This window comes from Lemur catta, chromosome 22 (genome assembly GCF_020740605.2).
Source record: "Lemur catta isolate mLemCat1 chromosome 22, mLemCat1.pri, whole genome shotgun sequence".
Lineage (NCBI taxonomy): Eukaryota > Metazoa > Chordata > Mammalia > Primates > Lemuridae > Lemur > Lemur catta.
The window spans coordinates 12960621-12977354 of record NC_059149.1 but is presented as its reverse complement, the minus strand read 5'-3'; the positions used below and the strand labels follow the sequence as shown (position 1 = coordinate 12977354).

The 16734-nt window shown below is 37.3% G+C and overlaps 1 protein-coding gene across 6 annotated transcripts in view; it reads left to right on the top strand.

Annotated features, from left to right (window-relative positions):
• The window catches only part of NRG1 (neuregulin 1), a 976611-nt gene that overhangs the window by 924299 nt on the left and 35578 nt on the right, over nt 1–16734 (top strand). For all 6 annotated transcript variants that reach the window (XM_045535443.1, XM_045535444.1, XM_045535445.1 and 3 more), the window contains one exon: nt 16313–16442. In XM_045535443.1, coding sequence (XP_045391399.1) covers nt 16313–16442 — 130 coding nt within the window. The remainder of the gene's footprint in view (nt 1–16312; nt 16443–16734) is intronic.

Below are 16734 nucleotides of genomic sequence, written 5' to 3'. Positions count from 1 at the left end.
TTAATATCAAATGTCCTTGGAGATTTTGTATAATTTATAATTCTTCTACATCTCTTATAGAAATACCTTTTTTCTCTTTTCTCATCTCTTTGCTGCACACAATCAGCTTTTAAAGGATTTAGTGGTATTAATTTTGCATTCAGGTCAATCAGAGATCTTATGCAAATACTAAATATTGCATAGGCATCAAAACTAAATTTAACATTTAATTTGGAATAGTTCCTGTTGCCATAACTCCCCAATGATGTTTATAAGTCAGCATGTTTATATTTGAACATGCATTTATATGCACATGAATTTCTCTTTGGCTTCATAAAGAAACAAGGTATTTTATTGTAATTTTGAAATCATTACTAATTGAAAATTAAATTATTTCCCTGCAAATATTTTTAAAAGGGAAAATGAGGATAATTTGGATGTTAAATAGAACCCTTTACACCAGTCCAGCACTATGTGGTCACATCATTGAGTTTCTGATAACTTTCCTAATTTACAATAAACTATTCAAGGTCGATTTAGTTTTCTAGTGCTTAGGAAGCTTAACAGAAAATGTGACCATTTGATTCTGAAACAGACAACAGAACACTAGTTAGTGTGGATTCAGCCTTTTCCCCAAGTTAAGACTAGAATAGCATCAATTTGACTAACATTGGCCTCCCACCTTCTGCTAAGAATGCATAACCTAAAAGTAACATTTTAAGTTTCGTTCCCTGACAATACCATTTGCAAACACAGGGAAATATTCAGCAAGTGATACTTACTTGCTGGAAAGCGGAAGAATATGGCTTCTCTGATAGCCTGTGAAAAGGATGTAGTTTTGTTTGTTTTTGACGACAAGGTCACATACGTAGTTCTGGGATGATAGAGTCGTGAAGCAGAATATTTTGGTGCCTGTATTTTATGGGCTTTGGAGGCAACCTGCCTTGGAATTCTTCTGTATTATTCCGAGAACACAGGAATGTCATTTATTCATAACCTCTTTCTGCCTCAGTTTCTCCAAGTGGGAAAAAGAGAAAGTATCACCTATTTCCCGGGGTGGTTGTAAGGACTAAGGGTGCTAGAACGTCTGACACATAGTATTTAACGAATATCAGTTTATTTTATCTTAGCTAAGAATTGTCACGCCTTTACTTATACAGGTAACTCTTGAATTTCATCTGTATTTTTTCTCCCCCCGAAAAGAGGACCAGAAAGAACAGAAGAAAAAGGCATATCTTTCCAACTCACCGCGAACATTATCAATGTCAATATGATTTCTACTTCAAAAGCCAAGATCACTTGTAGAAAATGGTTGTTGTGCTGTAAGGCTGTGCTATAATGTTGTGTTATAAAATTGTTATGCTATAAAATTGACATGCCATAAAGAGGAAAGAAGATGCTTATGAGCAAAACTTGAGAACCAGAGAACACTTCCATTTTTGCAGTCACAAAACTTTGCTTCTCATCTTTCTGTGCTCCTCTCTTGACCTACCTTGAACTCTACCTATGGCCAGAACATGGCAAACAGCATGCCCGGTAAAAATGCTGGTTGTGAGTATATTTAAAGGGCTCTTTGATGTTTTACTCTCAGCTACTTTGGAATACAATTGGTGATGGCTCGTATTCTATAAATAGGACTGTTAACAATGGGGAGATTTATTGCTTCAATAATAAGAAAGACAACGTAAAGGTAGTCCCAGAAAAATGATGGCCCTACTTTTAAGGTTTCATCCTGAGTAAGTTGGATATTGGACAACAGAATGCACCTGAGTAGGTAGTAAGCCTGAAATGGCCCTTTTCCTTGTACTTTTCTCTTTGAGCCAATAATGACTCTGTTGGTTCAGTCTCTCTACACTCTGTAGAATCCATATCCCAAGCAATATTTTCTAGACATCAATTCTAGCATTTGAAAGAATCAAGACAGTTTCTCTGACTTTCATGCTCCTGGGACAGAGAAGTGTCTATTACAGGTAATGATGATAATCCAATTCAATTTGTTCTTCATTTTAAAAATTAATTTCCATTTTGAGTGATATATTTGGCGGGAATTATAAAGAGTGTAGTAGCCTTACACAGAATGATAAGCAGACTTATTTGTTGTTGTTGTTATTATTATTTCCACAAAAGGAGTTGGAGGTAGGGAGATAGAGAAGGGTGAAGAATTTAGCTTGTCTCTTCCTACTTGGCAGCAACTGTGTGTGTTATTTAACTTTTGTATAATTTTTAAGGAACTTACATCTTATTATAATTATGCCTGGGGAATTGAAAATGTTACATGTAAAAAATTCTACCTTTGTTATCAGTACAGACCCGTGTCAGCCATGTTCAAACGATTACTTCTCAGCTAACTTTGCACATATCATTTTTGCCTTATGAAGTCATCCAGTTTAGCTGCGCATTGAGGCTGTTCTCTTTGTTATTTTGATTCTAAAATGGTCCTGATCATTTTTAGGGTTGTTATGGTTAAGATTTCAGTGCCACCCCTCATCTTCCCTGTAATTACTTATGAAAGTGATGGATTCCTTCTGTCTGGGCCTCTGCCCCTGTGGTTCTCTGATCTAAGCACGGTCGGAACTTTGTTCTGACCTCATGCTCTGCCTAGTCACAGGATTTGTAAAATACAGCAAAAATTTTATTAATTCAGCTATATCTCTTGTCTCTAGAATTGGATCATTCCTGACTTCTTTCTCAGAGTTGTTAAAATGCTCAGCTTTGTCTTCCAGAGCCTGGAGCCCTGGTCCCACAAGTCACAAGACCGCATGACTCACTTCTTATCTCCTTCTCTCCTTTGGCCTTTGCATATAAGGTTACTTGTCTCTAGAAGTTGATTCCAGGACGGAGATCACATGGCTCATTTAACAGATTAAATTTCGTTAGACTTGTTCAGCTAAGTTTCTTTGTTGCCGTCTTGCTATTATTATAGTTCTATATAGAAAACTTCAACTTCACATCAGGATGTGAGGCTAGACTTTAGTATAAATCGCACCAGCTTCCAGACAGACTGCCAGCGTAAGGAATACGTTGCATTCAACAAGAAGGAACAAACTAAGGAAAGTAACCAGCCCTGGGCATCAAAAATCCTTCTAGTTGCAGTAAACCCTCCTGTGACTATGTGACTTTAGTCCCTGAAGGATATTACAGTCCTATTTACTTTGCAAAACTGGCATCCTACACCTTCCTAATTGAATTGAACTTCAGATTTACTGTCTAGGTTCCAAGAAGTGCTAAGTTTTCACAAAGCCAACATCCTTCCTACTCTCTCCCTTTCTCCCATACATCTGCCACCAGACTATTGTGTGGCCAGAATTTTCTGTGGATATTATTGTGGGTTTGCCCATGCCTACTTCTGACTTTAGAAGAAATATTTTAAGACTGTGCATTCATTTGTTAATATAATTTCCATTCTGTTTCATCCATGTGTTCTGCTTGTTCACCTTTGTATTAGTTGTTTACAACTGAAATAATTCACAGATGAAATGTTTTTCTGATCCTGAAAGCAAACAGACATACAAACAGAAAGTGAAAACAAACAGAGTGGCCAAGTGGGTACTTAAAGGCTTGAATTTGGCAAAGGATGAAATTGTATTTTAAAAACTGTTTTGAAAAATGCTATGTTTTAATAGTATTGTTAACTAATGAATCAATCTGCTTAAAATTATATTTGGCTTCATGATAAGCTACTAATATCAATTGATTAGACTAAAAACAAGCAAAAAGTCTAGGCAACAAAAGTGGGGGTGGGAATCATTGGATATCTTGGGCACTTTCCCAGCTGTAGAAAAAAAGCGTTGATAACAGGAATGATGAGATATAGTTAAGGAAAAAGCAATTTGCATCCTTATTTACCAATGAATCCTTCATTTCCTATCATTTCCTCTAAAAAATCTAAAGAATTAAAATCAACCTTGCATTCAATGGGTGACAGAGTACATTTGATTTTTCAAGGAAAGAAAAGCCACGGTCCAATCACGGGCACACACATGCACACACATTCACGCATGTGCACACACATGCACACACATTCACGCATGCACACACACATGTGCACACAGAATACTCCAGCAAGTGGGGAGGTAGCTCCCCAAGCGTGAGCCTCAGACCAGATCCAGTAGCTGTGATAGATCCATGTCGCCATTTGACAGATTCTGATAATCTTTTTATGTAGAACATTAAGGGGCAATAAAAGATTGCTCAATTTATCTGGTAATTAAGATCCTTTTTAATCATCACCATAATTCCTAGGGCTTGTGTGGCTTCTGTAGAACTATCACTCACTTCCCTGAGTTCTTCAGACTTTGAGAAGAATTCAAGCATCAGCATCTTTAGTCTATAACATTAGACATTACGGTGCAATGAGATGGGAGCCTCTGAACGGAAAAGGTTTCCACCTGTGACTGACGTCTATTAAGGGACATCATCGTCCCTGTGATTGAATATCCACACACCAGAAAGGTGTGAAACCAGGAAAACTCTATCACTCTTTCAACAAAAGTGTTCCATATTTCAGAATTCTTCCGAAGTAAGGATTTCTTAAGGTAAAAGCCATGAATGAATACACCAGACCATTTTAAAGAATGGGTCAGAGGTTTGGTTTCTTCTTCTTAGCAGGGGTCTTGAATTCCTGGTGTGGCTTTGTTTTCTGCTTAGAAATATCCCAGAACCTGTCTGTCATCTGTGAACTCTTCCTTTGGTGGAGTTCAGAAGTACAGCTCCTGCACGTGTCTCCCTGTTATGGTAATCACTGGATTCTGTGGATATGGAAGGTATTGAATTGGAAGGTTCTTCGCTAGGTGTTGACGATGCCTATTTGAGCCGAACTAGAAATGCAAATTCCTACTGCACATACCATTTTGCAAAAAATTCTACTTTGTGAAAGCTTCTGAATAAATGGCAAGTCTCAACTGAAGACATCTGACCTTTCTCCAAGAACTGTAGGGGAATATGAGGAATAAAATTGGAAGAGTGGACACAGCCTAGGGTATGGTTTTGAATGCTTTGATTTTCAGGTGGCTTTGTGGAGCTGTGGTGCCCTCACAGCTGGTGGGCTGAACAGCCATGATTCCCTGCTTTAAGCTCTTCTCCTGATTAGTGTTGGGATCTGGCGCACCTTAATAGTGGATGGAAAGAACAAAGATCTGTATTAAACGCATGCTTGCAGCGTCTACAAAAGTGGTTTATGTTTTAAAAGAAATGAGAGAAGACCTCAGCCTTAGTTACAGCTCCAGGAGACAGAAGTGTTTTATTAGACCATATACATAAATAGGTATAGTGCTACCAGGAAAAAACTCATAAATTATAACTAAGGTCCTATGTATGAACCTTCTTAGTATTCCCTGTTTCTGATGGTGTAAGGAAATGGCCAGGAAAGCTGAGATAAGGCCCTGACCTCTACTCTAGCTTTCTTTTTATGATGTGTTTCAGCATGCCCCTTTTGGGTTTAACTATAACCAAGATGGTTTCCATTAGGTTTTTCCAACAGCTTGAATGATGTGTGGGTGTGTATGTATGTGTGTGTGTGTGTACATATATAATATGTATATATATATTTTATATATATATATATATATATATATGTAGTGAGACCAGATGATAGTAAGATGCTAAACACATGGCTCCGGTTCTTAAAAAATATTGTGTAATTTAGAAAAGGAGTTCAGTGTGTGCACCTGTTTGTTTCCTTCCCATTGGACAACAGGGTTTAATGCCAATGGTAGAAAAGCAGATGCCTGTTAGGTTTTCATTTGGAGGCTCAGAAATTTAAAAGAAAACAGAAACCAGGAAAACACAGGGTTTTAGGGAAGGCTTCTTTAAGCATAACGTAGTCAGAGTCAATTTATCATTTTGGCCCTGTTCCTGTAAAGGCACAGACTTTGCCAGTAATATTGCTTCTGCACTGCTCCTTTGACCTAAAATATATATTCTTTTTAGAGAAACAAGACCTATTATGAATTAAATATTATGGGGCCGGCTACTCCTTTGGGGACAGGAAAAAAAATAGTTTTCTCTAGGTGAAGCTTTTAAAATTATGTGGTTTTTTTTTTATCCTTGTTTTGTGCCTGTTTCAGATTGGTCACGTGTGAAATAATAATACAGTACTGAAAAAAGTTAGATTTCCATGTGTTATTTGGTTACTATAGAATTTGTGCCGGGAACCTAAAAACTGCAGTTATACATTAATAACACATCATATTGCAGGGAGAGATGTTTTGCTACTCCGATCACGAACCTGGTAACAAGGAACTCTTGGGAGTTGTGGGAAAAATATATGGACTGGAATTGGCCAAGTGTTACAGAGCCAGGTTCATATGCTCAAACATGACTTGACTTCTTCATTCCTTTATATACAGCAATCTTTGGCCCCAGTGAGGAAAATGTTGTGCTTGTGGAAACATAAACTGGCTGTTTATGTCTACAGCCATCACACAGACACAGAATTGCAGTCATTTGGCTAAATGGTATGTTGCAATGTGCAATCGGGGTTTTAGAGAGAGGTGTGTTTCAATCTGCAAGGGTGACATTCTCAGGAATGGTATTCAGCCTTCGTGCCTGCAGAGCCACTGTTCAAAGAGGCCTGGCTCAAACCTGAACCACTTGAGGGTTTGCGTCTGTATTTCCTGCAGCCCATTTTTGCAAGGAGCTCTGTGGAAACTCCTTGATTCAAAGTACTGAAAGTTTAGATTATTTAAAACATTTTTCAGAAATCATTTCCTGGAGTGAAGATGCTTCTATAACTCATAGGAAGGAACATCCCTGCCTTGATCATCTGTGCAATAAACTTAAAATTTCAGGCCAACTGTGGTATTATCTATTCTTAATAGGATCCTTTATATCAACAGACATGTGGTATAGTCAAATTAGGAAAGTGTCAGTAATGTAGTCTTGGCTGTCACAGACATTTTAGCTTTACTGACAATTATTGAACATTGAGAACAGGCTTTTAGTTCCTCTGTCTGCTAGCATGGTGGGGGCTTCCTAAATTGTGTAAAGCATAATGAGGAAATAAATGTGTGTTAAGCAGTTGGAGGTGCAACACAAGGTGTGAAATACAATTGAACTCCAGCGTTTAGCTCCTGCTGAATTTTAATGTATGTAAATACAGTGTGATTTCTTGAATATGGTCTCTGTTCATTTCCCACCATTAACCTTGCTAGTTTGAACACTCTTTCACTCTCACCTAGACCTTTGTATTAATAATCACTTCTTCACTGGTCTCCTCATCTCCACTTTTTCTCCTTTCAAAGGCTCTGGAGTAGACCACTAGTTATATTAATTATGTTCCTACTCAAAAAACTAATTCCGTGGTCTATATATTAAGCATTAATTCCAGCCAGGTTATCAAGGACTTCTCTGATATGGACGCATTATTATCTTATAGCTTCGTTAACTTCACCTCCTTATTTATAATCCATAGCCTAGTCATACTGAACTGCTACCTTTCGTTGACCATGATGTTTATTTTTCTACTCCACAAATTTATCTGCTTTTCCCTGTAATGGAATGCCTTCTCCCACAACCACAAACTCAGTTCACCTTCTTAAGATATCACTCCTTTAAAATATTTTTTATTCTGCACATTGACTATTAGATTCATGCCTGACCAACCTAACTGATTTATATATTCTGTTGCTACTGTGAGCACTTTATTTCACTGGGATTTCTTGATGGTTAATACTGGTATCCAATCATATCATCTTCAAATAGTGATTATTTTATCTTCTCATTTTCTAAAGTTATATCACAATTTTTTAATCCTGCCTTATTACTTTGGTTAGGACTTTCAGAGCAATGTTAAATAATAGCACTGACAGTCAACACCCTTGACTTGTTTTTGACATTCATGGAAATCCGGTTTTGGTGTTAAGAATGCTTTAGGCCTTGGCTAAAAGATATTTTTAAATGATACAGAGGATCATTCTAATTCTACATTATAAAGACATGTTTTGAAATACCTAAAATTAATACTTTTGTATTTTTACATTTTAAACATAAATAAAGCATATATTTAAACATGCCTGTATATAATATACATTTATGCATACTTATTAAACATATGAAAATACGAAGAATAGTATAATTAATCTCCATGTAGCCATCACCCTCTAAAGTAGTTACCAGTTTTATTTCATCTTGATCCCATCCCTGTTACTATTTTTTAGCAAATTCCAGACATCTTATCACTTAACGTGTAAATATTTCAGTATGTATCTGTAAAAGATAAGGAGTTTTCTATTTTTAAACATAACCATAATACATTTGACACACAAAAATTGATGATAAACCCTTAGTATTACTCATTCTCTAAGCCATGGTCAGATTTCCTCTTATATCTGCAGCATACGTTTATAACTGTTTGAATCAGGATCTGAATAAGATTCACAACCGTTGTGATTGGTTGGATACGTTTCATAATTCTCTTTTAAGTGTCTGTATTTTGGATTTTTCACTTTCTGTATTTGTTTCTAGCTCTAGCTCTCTTTGTCTCCTTTTCCTTTTTTTATCTTTATTTTTATTTTTTTAGAGGGAACCAGGTTATTTGTCCTAGTAAGTTCCCCATAGTCTGGGTTTTACTGATCGCATTCCCCATGATACCTTTTACTTTACTTCCCATATGTACTTGTCGGTGGATGCTTGATTAAATTGAAGTTTGATTTGGGGGATGAGAATACTTGATAGTTTTATAGAAATTGACTTTTTGATTTCATCAGATATTCAATATCTATTGAAATGACTATCACTTTTATTTCTTGATATGCCATGATTTTTTTTAATTTGTTAAATAATGAATTTACCTTATGATTTCTCTTTTGACCTTTCATCTGTATTTTACTAGATGAATAAATTAACCTATGTCATTAAATGTCACATAGTAAACTGAATCCTTGATGATTGTTGGGAGCTCAGTCCCCTTTGTTTTGATTTGTTTTGTTTGGTGCAGAAAATTTGCCTAGTTTGGAAAGTGACAGGTTAACATTTTCCACATTGACATGACCTTCTCCCAACCAAAACGCTCCTGGTACAAAATGCAGAGTATAGTAAAGAATGTGTGCCTTTAACATTTAGCCTGGTGAGATCTATAAATATATCAAATTAACCCAGTCAAATGGACTGCTGATATTTGCTTTGCAGGCTAGACAGATTGTACTCCTTTAGCATAAGTATTGATGGAAAAAGATTCAAGGGACAGCTTGAAAGTTTGTGGACTCCAGGCTATGGAAATTTTATACCCATATAAAACTGTCAGTGATTAGTAGAAAATATATAGCAGAATGTTTAGGTGTTTCTGGAGTTGGCTTCTTAGCTCAGAAAAGATTATTGGCTTTGTGAAGAAGAAAATGGAGCTTGCTTGTAACTCCATCCAGTGAGTTATCCACTGAGGGATATCCGCCTTCCTTGGATAAGCTGTGACATCCTCCAAGGCATTTATGTCACTGAAATGTTGCTCCCTAAGAAGTAGTAGACTAGGATGATGAGACTGCGTCATGAGTAAAATGCACTGTCAGGAAAAAAAAAAGCAAAGAAAAGAATAAAAACCCCAGCAACTTGTATGTTTGAGAAATAACCTTTCCTGGCAATCTTATTTTTCTAAGGATAACACTGTCTAAAGACACCAAATCATTTGCTCAGCAATGGCTGGGAACTTAAGAATTTGCTTTCTGTTTAGCTACAAATGAGATCAGTATTACAACAAAAATTATAATTTTGTTTTATGAGGAGAAACACCCCAAGGTCACTTTTCATTCTACTGAAGAGGGAGAAATAATATCAGAGTCTGCCCAGAGAGCTTTGTAAGGGAGAGAAGAATCTACAGGCAGTCTCACTCACTCAGGAAGCATTCCCAATCCGTGTGACCTTGGACAGCCTTTCCCCTGCGCACTTGAGTGAATTCTTAGCTAGAGGTATTTTATGAAAGACTACAGAACTGTTCTTTTGAGACGATTTGTATCGTCTTTTAAAATAGAAGATAAATTATAAAATATTCTAAGATCCTCTCTGGTCCTACCATTTGTACCTGTTTAAATGATACCAAAGGCCAAGTTTGTCAGTTAAACCAGTTACTGTCCATTGGCCCTCGGGGTCAACTTGTTCTTTACACCAAGGGCCTCCTTGTAGGTATTCTACACACCTCTGACTGCTTCCAGCTTATTGGCTAAGTCCTGAGCTTCATGGAGTTGGATGCCCTAATTCTGCTTTAGAAAGTTCTGGGTCCATGTATTAATGGACTCCTGAGAGTTCTTCCTGGTTTCCCTCTTCATTTCTTTAGCAGAGTCTAGTGAAGGGGAGGTCAGGACAGATGGTGTGTTGCTTTCCATCACTACCTTGGATCTAAGAACCTCTAAGTTGTGCTGATTTCTTTTATCTCCTCAGATCATTTGTTTTTTTCCTTTTTAAGTACCTATTTGCTATTCAGCAAAGGATTGAATTACTACCAAGGAAAAAATGCCAGCCCAGAATGAGAGTGCTGCTATGGTTCTGAGTCTCGCTCTAGACGTTCCCTTTAGAAACCAGTGACCCCACCTATCATTCCCTTGGCATCTAGAAAAACCGCATTAGGTAGCACAGCTTTTCCTGCTCAGATTGTCCTCTGGAGCTTCCTTTTCAGGAGCCACCTAAGCATTTTTTCCCAGTAGGAGTTCAATGTCTTTGTAGTACTTCATTGCGTAGGAGCTAGACTCCGAGCAAGAATTATAATTTTAGATTTTTTCTTAAACGGGGAGATCAAAGAGCAAGAAAGCATGCAGATTTCTAAATACATAAGCACTGAAGATATCACAGGTAAGGTTAAAAAAATTATAATTTTGTAGTGATTGGCAGTTTAATATTAGAATGTTAAAAGTGTTAAAAAAATTTGTGTATTTCATTGAGGAAAGGGCATAGAGTTATTTGGTTTAATTTTCTGCAAGTAAATCATTAAGAATTGTCCTAAAAACTGCTGGTAGGGACTCATTCACTCTGAGAAAACGGGATCTAATGATTGCTCTGTGGGGTATATACCTTGTATACTCATGCTAATTCCTGCTAATTGTCAAAGAAGAATAGAGTGACTTCTTATCGCAGTTTGCATTTGTGTAATGGTCCTGGTCTACTGGTGCCTGTCTACTGCACTGATAAGGAAAACACCGCTTCAAACAAGCAAGAAAGAAAGCCATCCTTTTCAGCATTATTTCCTTTTTAGCCTGCCTGGAGCAGAAAAACTTGGCACCCTGCAGGAAATGTTGTGTGATTCCATGGGAAACTATTTAGTAATGAGCAGAGAACACTTAATTATGTCTCAAATTCTTATTCTATATATTTAAAAAGTCTGCAATAGTATGGTTTCCAAAATGTTAAATTACAAAGTTGATATTATGTTCCGTATACTGTGGACATCACATTGTTTTAAAGTATTTCATAATTTTTTAACTGTTACAATAGCACATAATAGTGTGAGTACGTTTAATTCATGTAACTTGGAAGTTCAGAGATATTAAAGAACTGTATAGATCTTGAAAGTAGAAAATAATCATGCATTTATGATATTAGTTTTCTTTCTTTCTTTCTTTCTTTTTTTTTTTTTTTTTTGAGATAGAGTGTCACTTTCTTGCCCTGGCTAGAGTGAGTGCCATGGCGTCAGCCTAGCTCACAGCAACCTCAAACTCCTGGGCTTAAGCGATCCTACTGCCTCAGCCTCCCCAGTAGCTGGGACTACAGGCATGCGCCACCATGCCCGGATAATTTTTTTTCTATGTATATTTTAGTTGGCCAGATAATTTCTTTCTATTTTTAGTAGAGACAGGGTCTCGCTCTTGCTCAGGCTGGTCTCGAACTCCTGACCTTGAGCGATCCACCCGCCTCGGCCTCCCAGAGTGCTAGGATTACAGGCGTGAGCCACCATGCCCGGCCTGATATTAATTTTCTTTTAACTCAAGTTGTTCTTCAATTTTATAAGCAAATTTAGTGGTTATAAATTATTGACAGGCGGTTATGATGAAGTTAAATACATTATTGATATTTACTTAATGATTTACAATCATCCAATGGTTCCCCCTCCAAATGAGGCCATCTCTCTTCACATTGTGCAGAACAGTAATTTCCTAAGAAACAACACTTGAGTGTCGATTAAATATGATTACAGAGTCTGGACAGAAAGTTTTTTTGCTTTCCTTTGTTCAATTTTTGTGCCATTAGTAATAGTAATGGTATCACACATTTGTGTTCAGTGTTACAATAGGCGAAGTGTTTTAACAAACTTTGCAACAAGCCTGTGGTATCTCAGTTTTGCAGGGAGCTGGACACAGCTAGTAAATGGCAAAACTGAGCCTTGGACCTGATCCTTCTCAGCTAACCTCAGTGTACATTTCACTACATTTTATCTATAAAGGTTTCCTTTTATAGCAGGAGTTGGTCATGTTCTTATAATTTTTAACTGCAGGAACTTTAGTTGTTATTTCTGTCTTGCACATAATAACCAGTTATTAAAGAATTGAGGAAGGAAGGAAGGAAAGAGAGGAAGAGGGAGGAAAGGAGGGAGGGAGGAAAGGGGGGGAGGGAAGGAAGGGAGGAGGGAAGTGGGGGGAAGTTTTATCGTGTGGCAAAGGATTTGGGGAGCCCCTCAATCTCAGCTATGTGGGAGAATTGAACTGTGCAGCTTTCCTGGAGATGGTCACTAGTCCTGACATTCTTTGTGCCAAAACACTTTGAAGTGCCTGCCCTAGACCAGGTTTAGAGTAAAACACTGCAAAGTACATTCTCTGGTAATAAGTTTCTGCTTTATTTATTCTTTCTTCCTCATAATCTTGTAGCTGCTCACATACCAAGGAAAGTGTGTTTGGGATGAAGTGTTCATGTAAATGGCAAAGTGATGTCATATTTTGCAGTGTTTCTAATTGCTGTACATTGAGCAATTACTAGACCGTAACTCCCACATGGTGACAAACTCGTCACAAAGCAGAGGGAGACAGGGTTTGTGAAGCGCTGAATGGGTGAGATCCACCTCACCTCTTTCCCCGAACAACTGCTAGGAGCCATCTTTGATATATTGAAACATATTCCATCTGCAAAATCATCAGCTTTACCATTAATAAAACTTCTCCCAGCTCCCCCAGAAAGAGGTTGTTTGCATAGTTTGGTGTAGGACCTGCTTTGTCCGTTTCATTATTTTCTGGTTGGATTACCAAATGGAAACTGATTTAGGGATACAGTTTGTGTAAGCCAAAGAGAAAGGATATCACTGCAAAATTTATAGGCCTGCTTAGGACTGACTGTGCACGGTGTTCAGCTAAGGAGAGAAAAAGGAAACCTGGCAACAGGCTGAAGAGTGTATATAGCACCATCTCCATCCCGGGTTCTTCTGACGAGTACATCTTATTCCAGCGTTTGGCTGTTGGTTCAGAGCAGCTGTATCCAGTCAGTTGACACTTTGCGTCACCTGGGAATTAATTGCTGCTTTACGATTCATGATCATTTTCTGATCTCCCTGCTGCTAAAGGAGAAAAGTGCTAATAAGCTCAATAGTCCACGACTGGATGAGATATTTGCTGCTTCGTTTTCTGAGAATTATTTTACTATCAAATATCCCATGACGAGTTTCAAGTAATGATCTAATCATTTGTAGAGTGAGTGTGTCAGAGCTAGGTGCTTCAAGAAAGCATTAAAACGATAATCAGTTCAGGGAGAAATAGTTTTGAAGAGCCAACAAAAAGGTGACTTCTAGTTTTCACATGCATTTACTAAGCCTACTTGTTTTGATAATCTCACAAAATCAGAAAGTGTAAGGGATGGATAAGAAGGGTGTATCAGTCTCGTTCATATCACCACTAATTTTTATTGATAGTTTATAATTTATAGGGAGTGTCTGCATTTGGGGGTGGGCAGGGGGGATACTGGGTTTTGTTGTTTTCAGTAAAAAGCCTCAACATTTGTCCTGAGAGAGCCTGTGCAGTGTTTGCTGTTCAGGTCGGGTGCAGGGAAATCCTTAGCAACCTGTCAGAGACTCAAAGCCACTAGGGTCTGCTTGAGGTTCAGGGATCCTCAGCTGGAGTGAATAGTGACAGCACACTGCAGGTGGCCCGTTCAGTGCCGTCGCCTGGGGCAGGAAGGATACTCTGCCCAATTTGTCATCCCACGGAATCCTGTCAGCAGTTGAAAGCCTTAAGCACAAAACCTCCAACATTTCAGGCATTTTTCTAATATTTTTTAAAAGCAATTGCCATGCATGAAAATAGTAATACACAGCACCTAAGGAGGCAGTTTTTCACATGAAGATATATTATGTTAAAATTATATGCTATGTGATACATAGAAGTGCTGTCTACTCCGTGATTTTGCAGATCAAACAATGCAAATTAACCTTCCCCTCTTCTGGATAAGGATGTTAAAGTATAGCTGATAATTGAGAGTAAAAATCACCTCTCACTCATTCTCCCTTACTCGTTTCATTTAGTTTGGTTTGTAGGCCCCTGAAAGATAACCTTGAAATGCATTTTGAAAAGGACCTTTTGTTAGAATAATAATTTAAAAAGTGGGCTAATTCTTAATTATCACAGTAATGATTCAAGAATAGCATGGATCTTTGAAATCCCGGATTTCCACTGTCAAGCCTTGTATCTGACTGATAAATACCCAAATTAAGATTTCTCCCTATTCACCCGTTGGGACTTGCTATTATTCGTTGAGTGCCTGTTTCGTGCCAATTCCTTTACCCAGATTATTTATAACCTCTACAAAGTCCTGTAAAAGTACCGTTACCCCTGTTTTCTAAATGGAAAAATTGAGCCTCTGGGTGGGTTAAGTGACTTGTTCAAGGACACAGAGCTGGTAGGGGATGGGATTTGAACCAGATCTGTCTCCAAAGTCCAAGTCATTTTGACTGTTTTCTGCTGTTACTCCCAAGAGCCATGCTGAGATTGGTGAAAATGGTCCAAAACCATGCCTTAGACAGGAGAATAAGAGACAAAAAAAAGGGCCCTGAGTAATTCAGAGATGGAATAATCAGATGTTGAATATTCATTCAGGTAGAGTGAAAATCAAGCAGAATAAGAGACAAAATTAGGTTATTTGCACAACCAAATACAGGCTTTTGAAAGAAATGGAAAGGCAGAAGAAAAGGGAAAAATAATACATGACAGGTCTCAAACAAAAGCAAACAAGGGCATCTGAAACTCTCATGCAAACAATAAAATAGAAATAGATAAGGAAAGCAAAGAATTAAAAATCTGTAAGAATGTATCAGTAGACAAGAAAACACTTTTGTCTCAAGATAGATTTTTTTTTTTCCTGAAAGAGTAAATAGAATCTACACCAGCTTGATATATTGGTTTTGCTTTTCCTCGTGATAGTGATAAATACTATGTAAACTGGACTTTTGTTGGTTGAGGCTGGCATTGCCCACAGTGTTGCCAATGCTGTAGGTAGGCAGAGCTTCTGGTACTAAATGCCCCTGAAGCCTCAGAACTCAGAGCTTTGGCTTCATTTAATTAATACGCCTGATGGTGTAGGCATCATTATCAATGGCACTTCCACATAACTGGGAAGTTTGACGAATGAATATCAAGCTCATTACATGAAGGTGTTGTAAACCAGACTTAAGACTTGTCTCTACTCGTAATTCAAAATGGGTATATTTTGTAGTGCTTTATTCTACGTTTGCAGCAAAATATTAGACTGTCTTTCCACTTCCTCAAAAGTATGCTAGCAGTTGGACGTTTGACAATCTTCTTCTGAGAAATGAGAGTAGAATAAAAATGTTGAAGAGAATAGCTTCTGATTTGTATGTTAATACACAGATGTTAATATTCAGTTAATTGAATGTTCAATTAACATAATTCAATATGTTAAAATTCAATTTATATATATTTTTTCTTTTGAAACAGATAAGCCACCTTGTGTTTTTCTTTACTGTATACATCGTATCTAAAAAATTTAAAATCAATATGATATAAAACATAATTTCTAAAATAAATAATGTCAATTAGTTATCATTAAAAAAGTGATGCCTAAATTTTCCTCCATTAACATGATTTTGTACCGTTTACCTCTGAGCCTTCCTGGAAAAAGTATCTTTTCCAGCTATCTTAGAAGATAAAATGTTGGTTAGGAAAAAAATATTGAGCTCCTTTTCCTTCTTCATTATAATAAAATTAATTAACTCTATAATTACCTCTTTTATAATTTTGTTCTATTTAATTAGACCCAGAAAGTACTTAATTTCTTTGCTATTGTTTGGCAAGTCTGAAAGTTTAGTGAAGTCCCCTGTACCTTATAAGAACTCTTCCTTTTGGGATAATTGAAGTGTGAAGGCTGCTTGGAAGGGGGAAAAATTCATGTAACCCTTTCCCCTTCTTTCTCTCTTCTCCAGCTACATCTACATCAACCACTGGGACGAGCCATCTTGTGAAGTGTGCCGAGAAGGAGAAAACTTTCTGTGTGAACGGAGGCGAGTGCTTCATGGTGAAAGACCTTTCCAACCCCTCGAGATACTTGTGCAAGTAAGACAAGCAATCCTGTGTGTGGCTTCTGTCTATAACTACTTCTTGCAAGTGATTCCATTTCTCATGATACATCGTTGCCTCTTTTTGCAATTTTGTTGCATCCTGTTGAATAATGCTGTTTTATTTGTAGAGTGTTTTGAAACATTCACATCATTTGTCATCACCTCCTTTGTTATATTGTTTTTTGCTCTTTTCAATGTGTGTGGGTTTTTGGGTTTTTTGTTGTTTTTTGGTTTTTGTTTTGTTTTTTTTCTTTTTGGCTGTTATATTTATAATGTTGCTTTCCTCG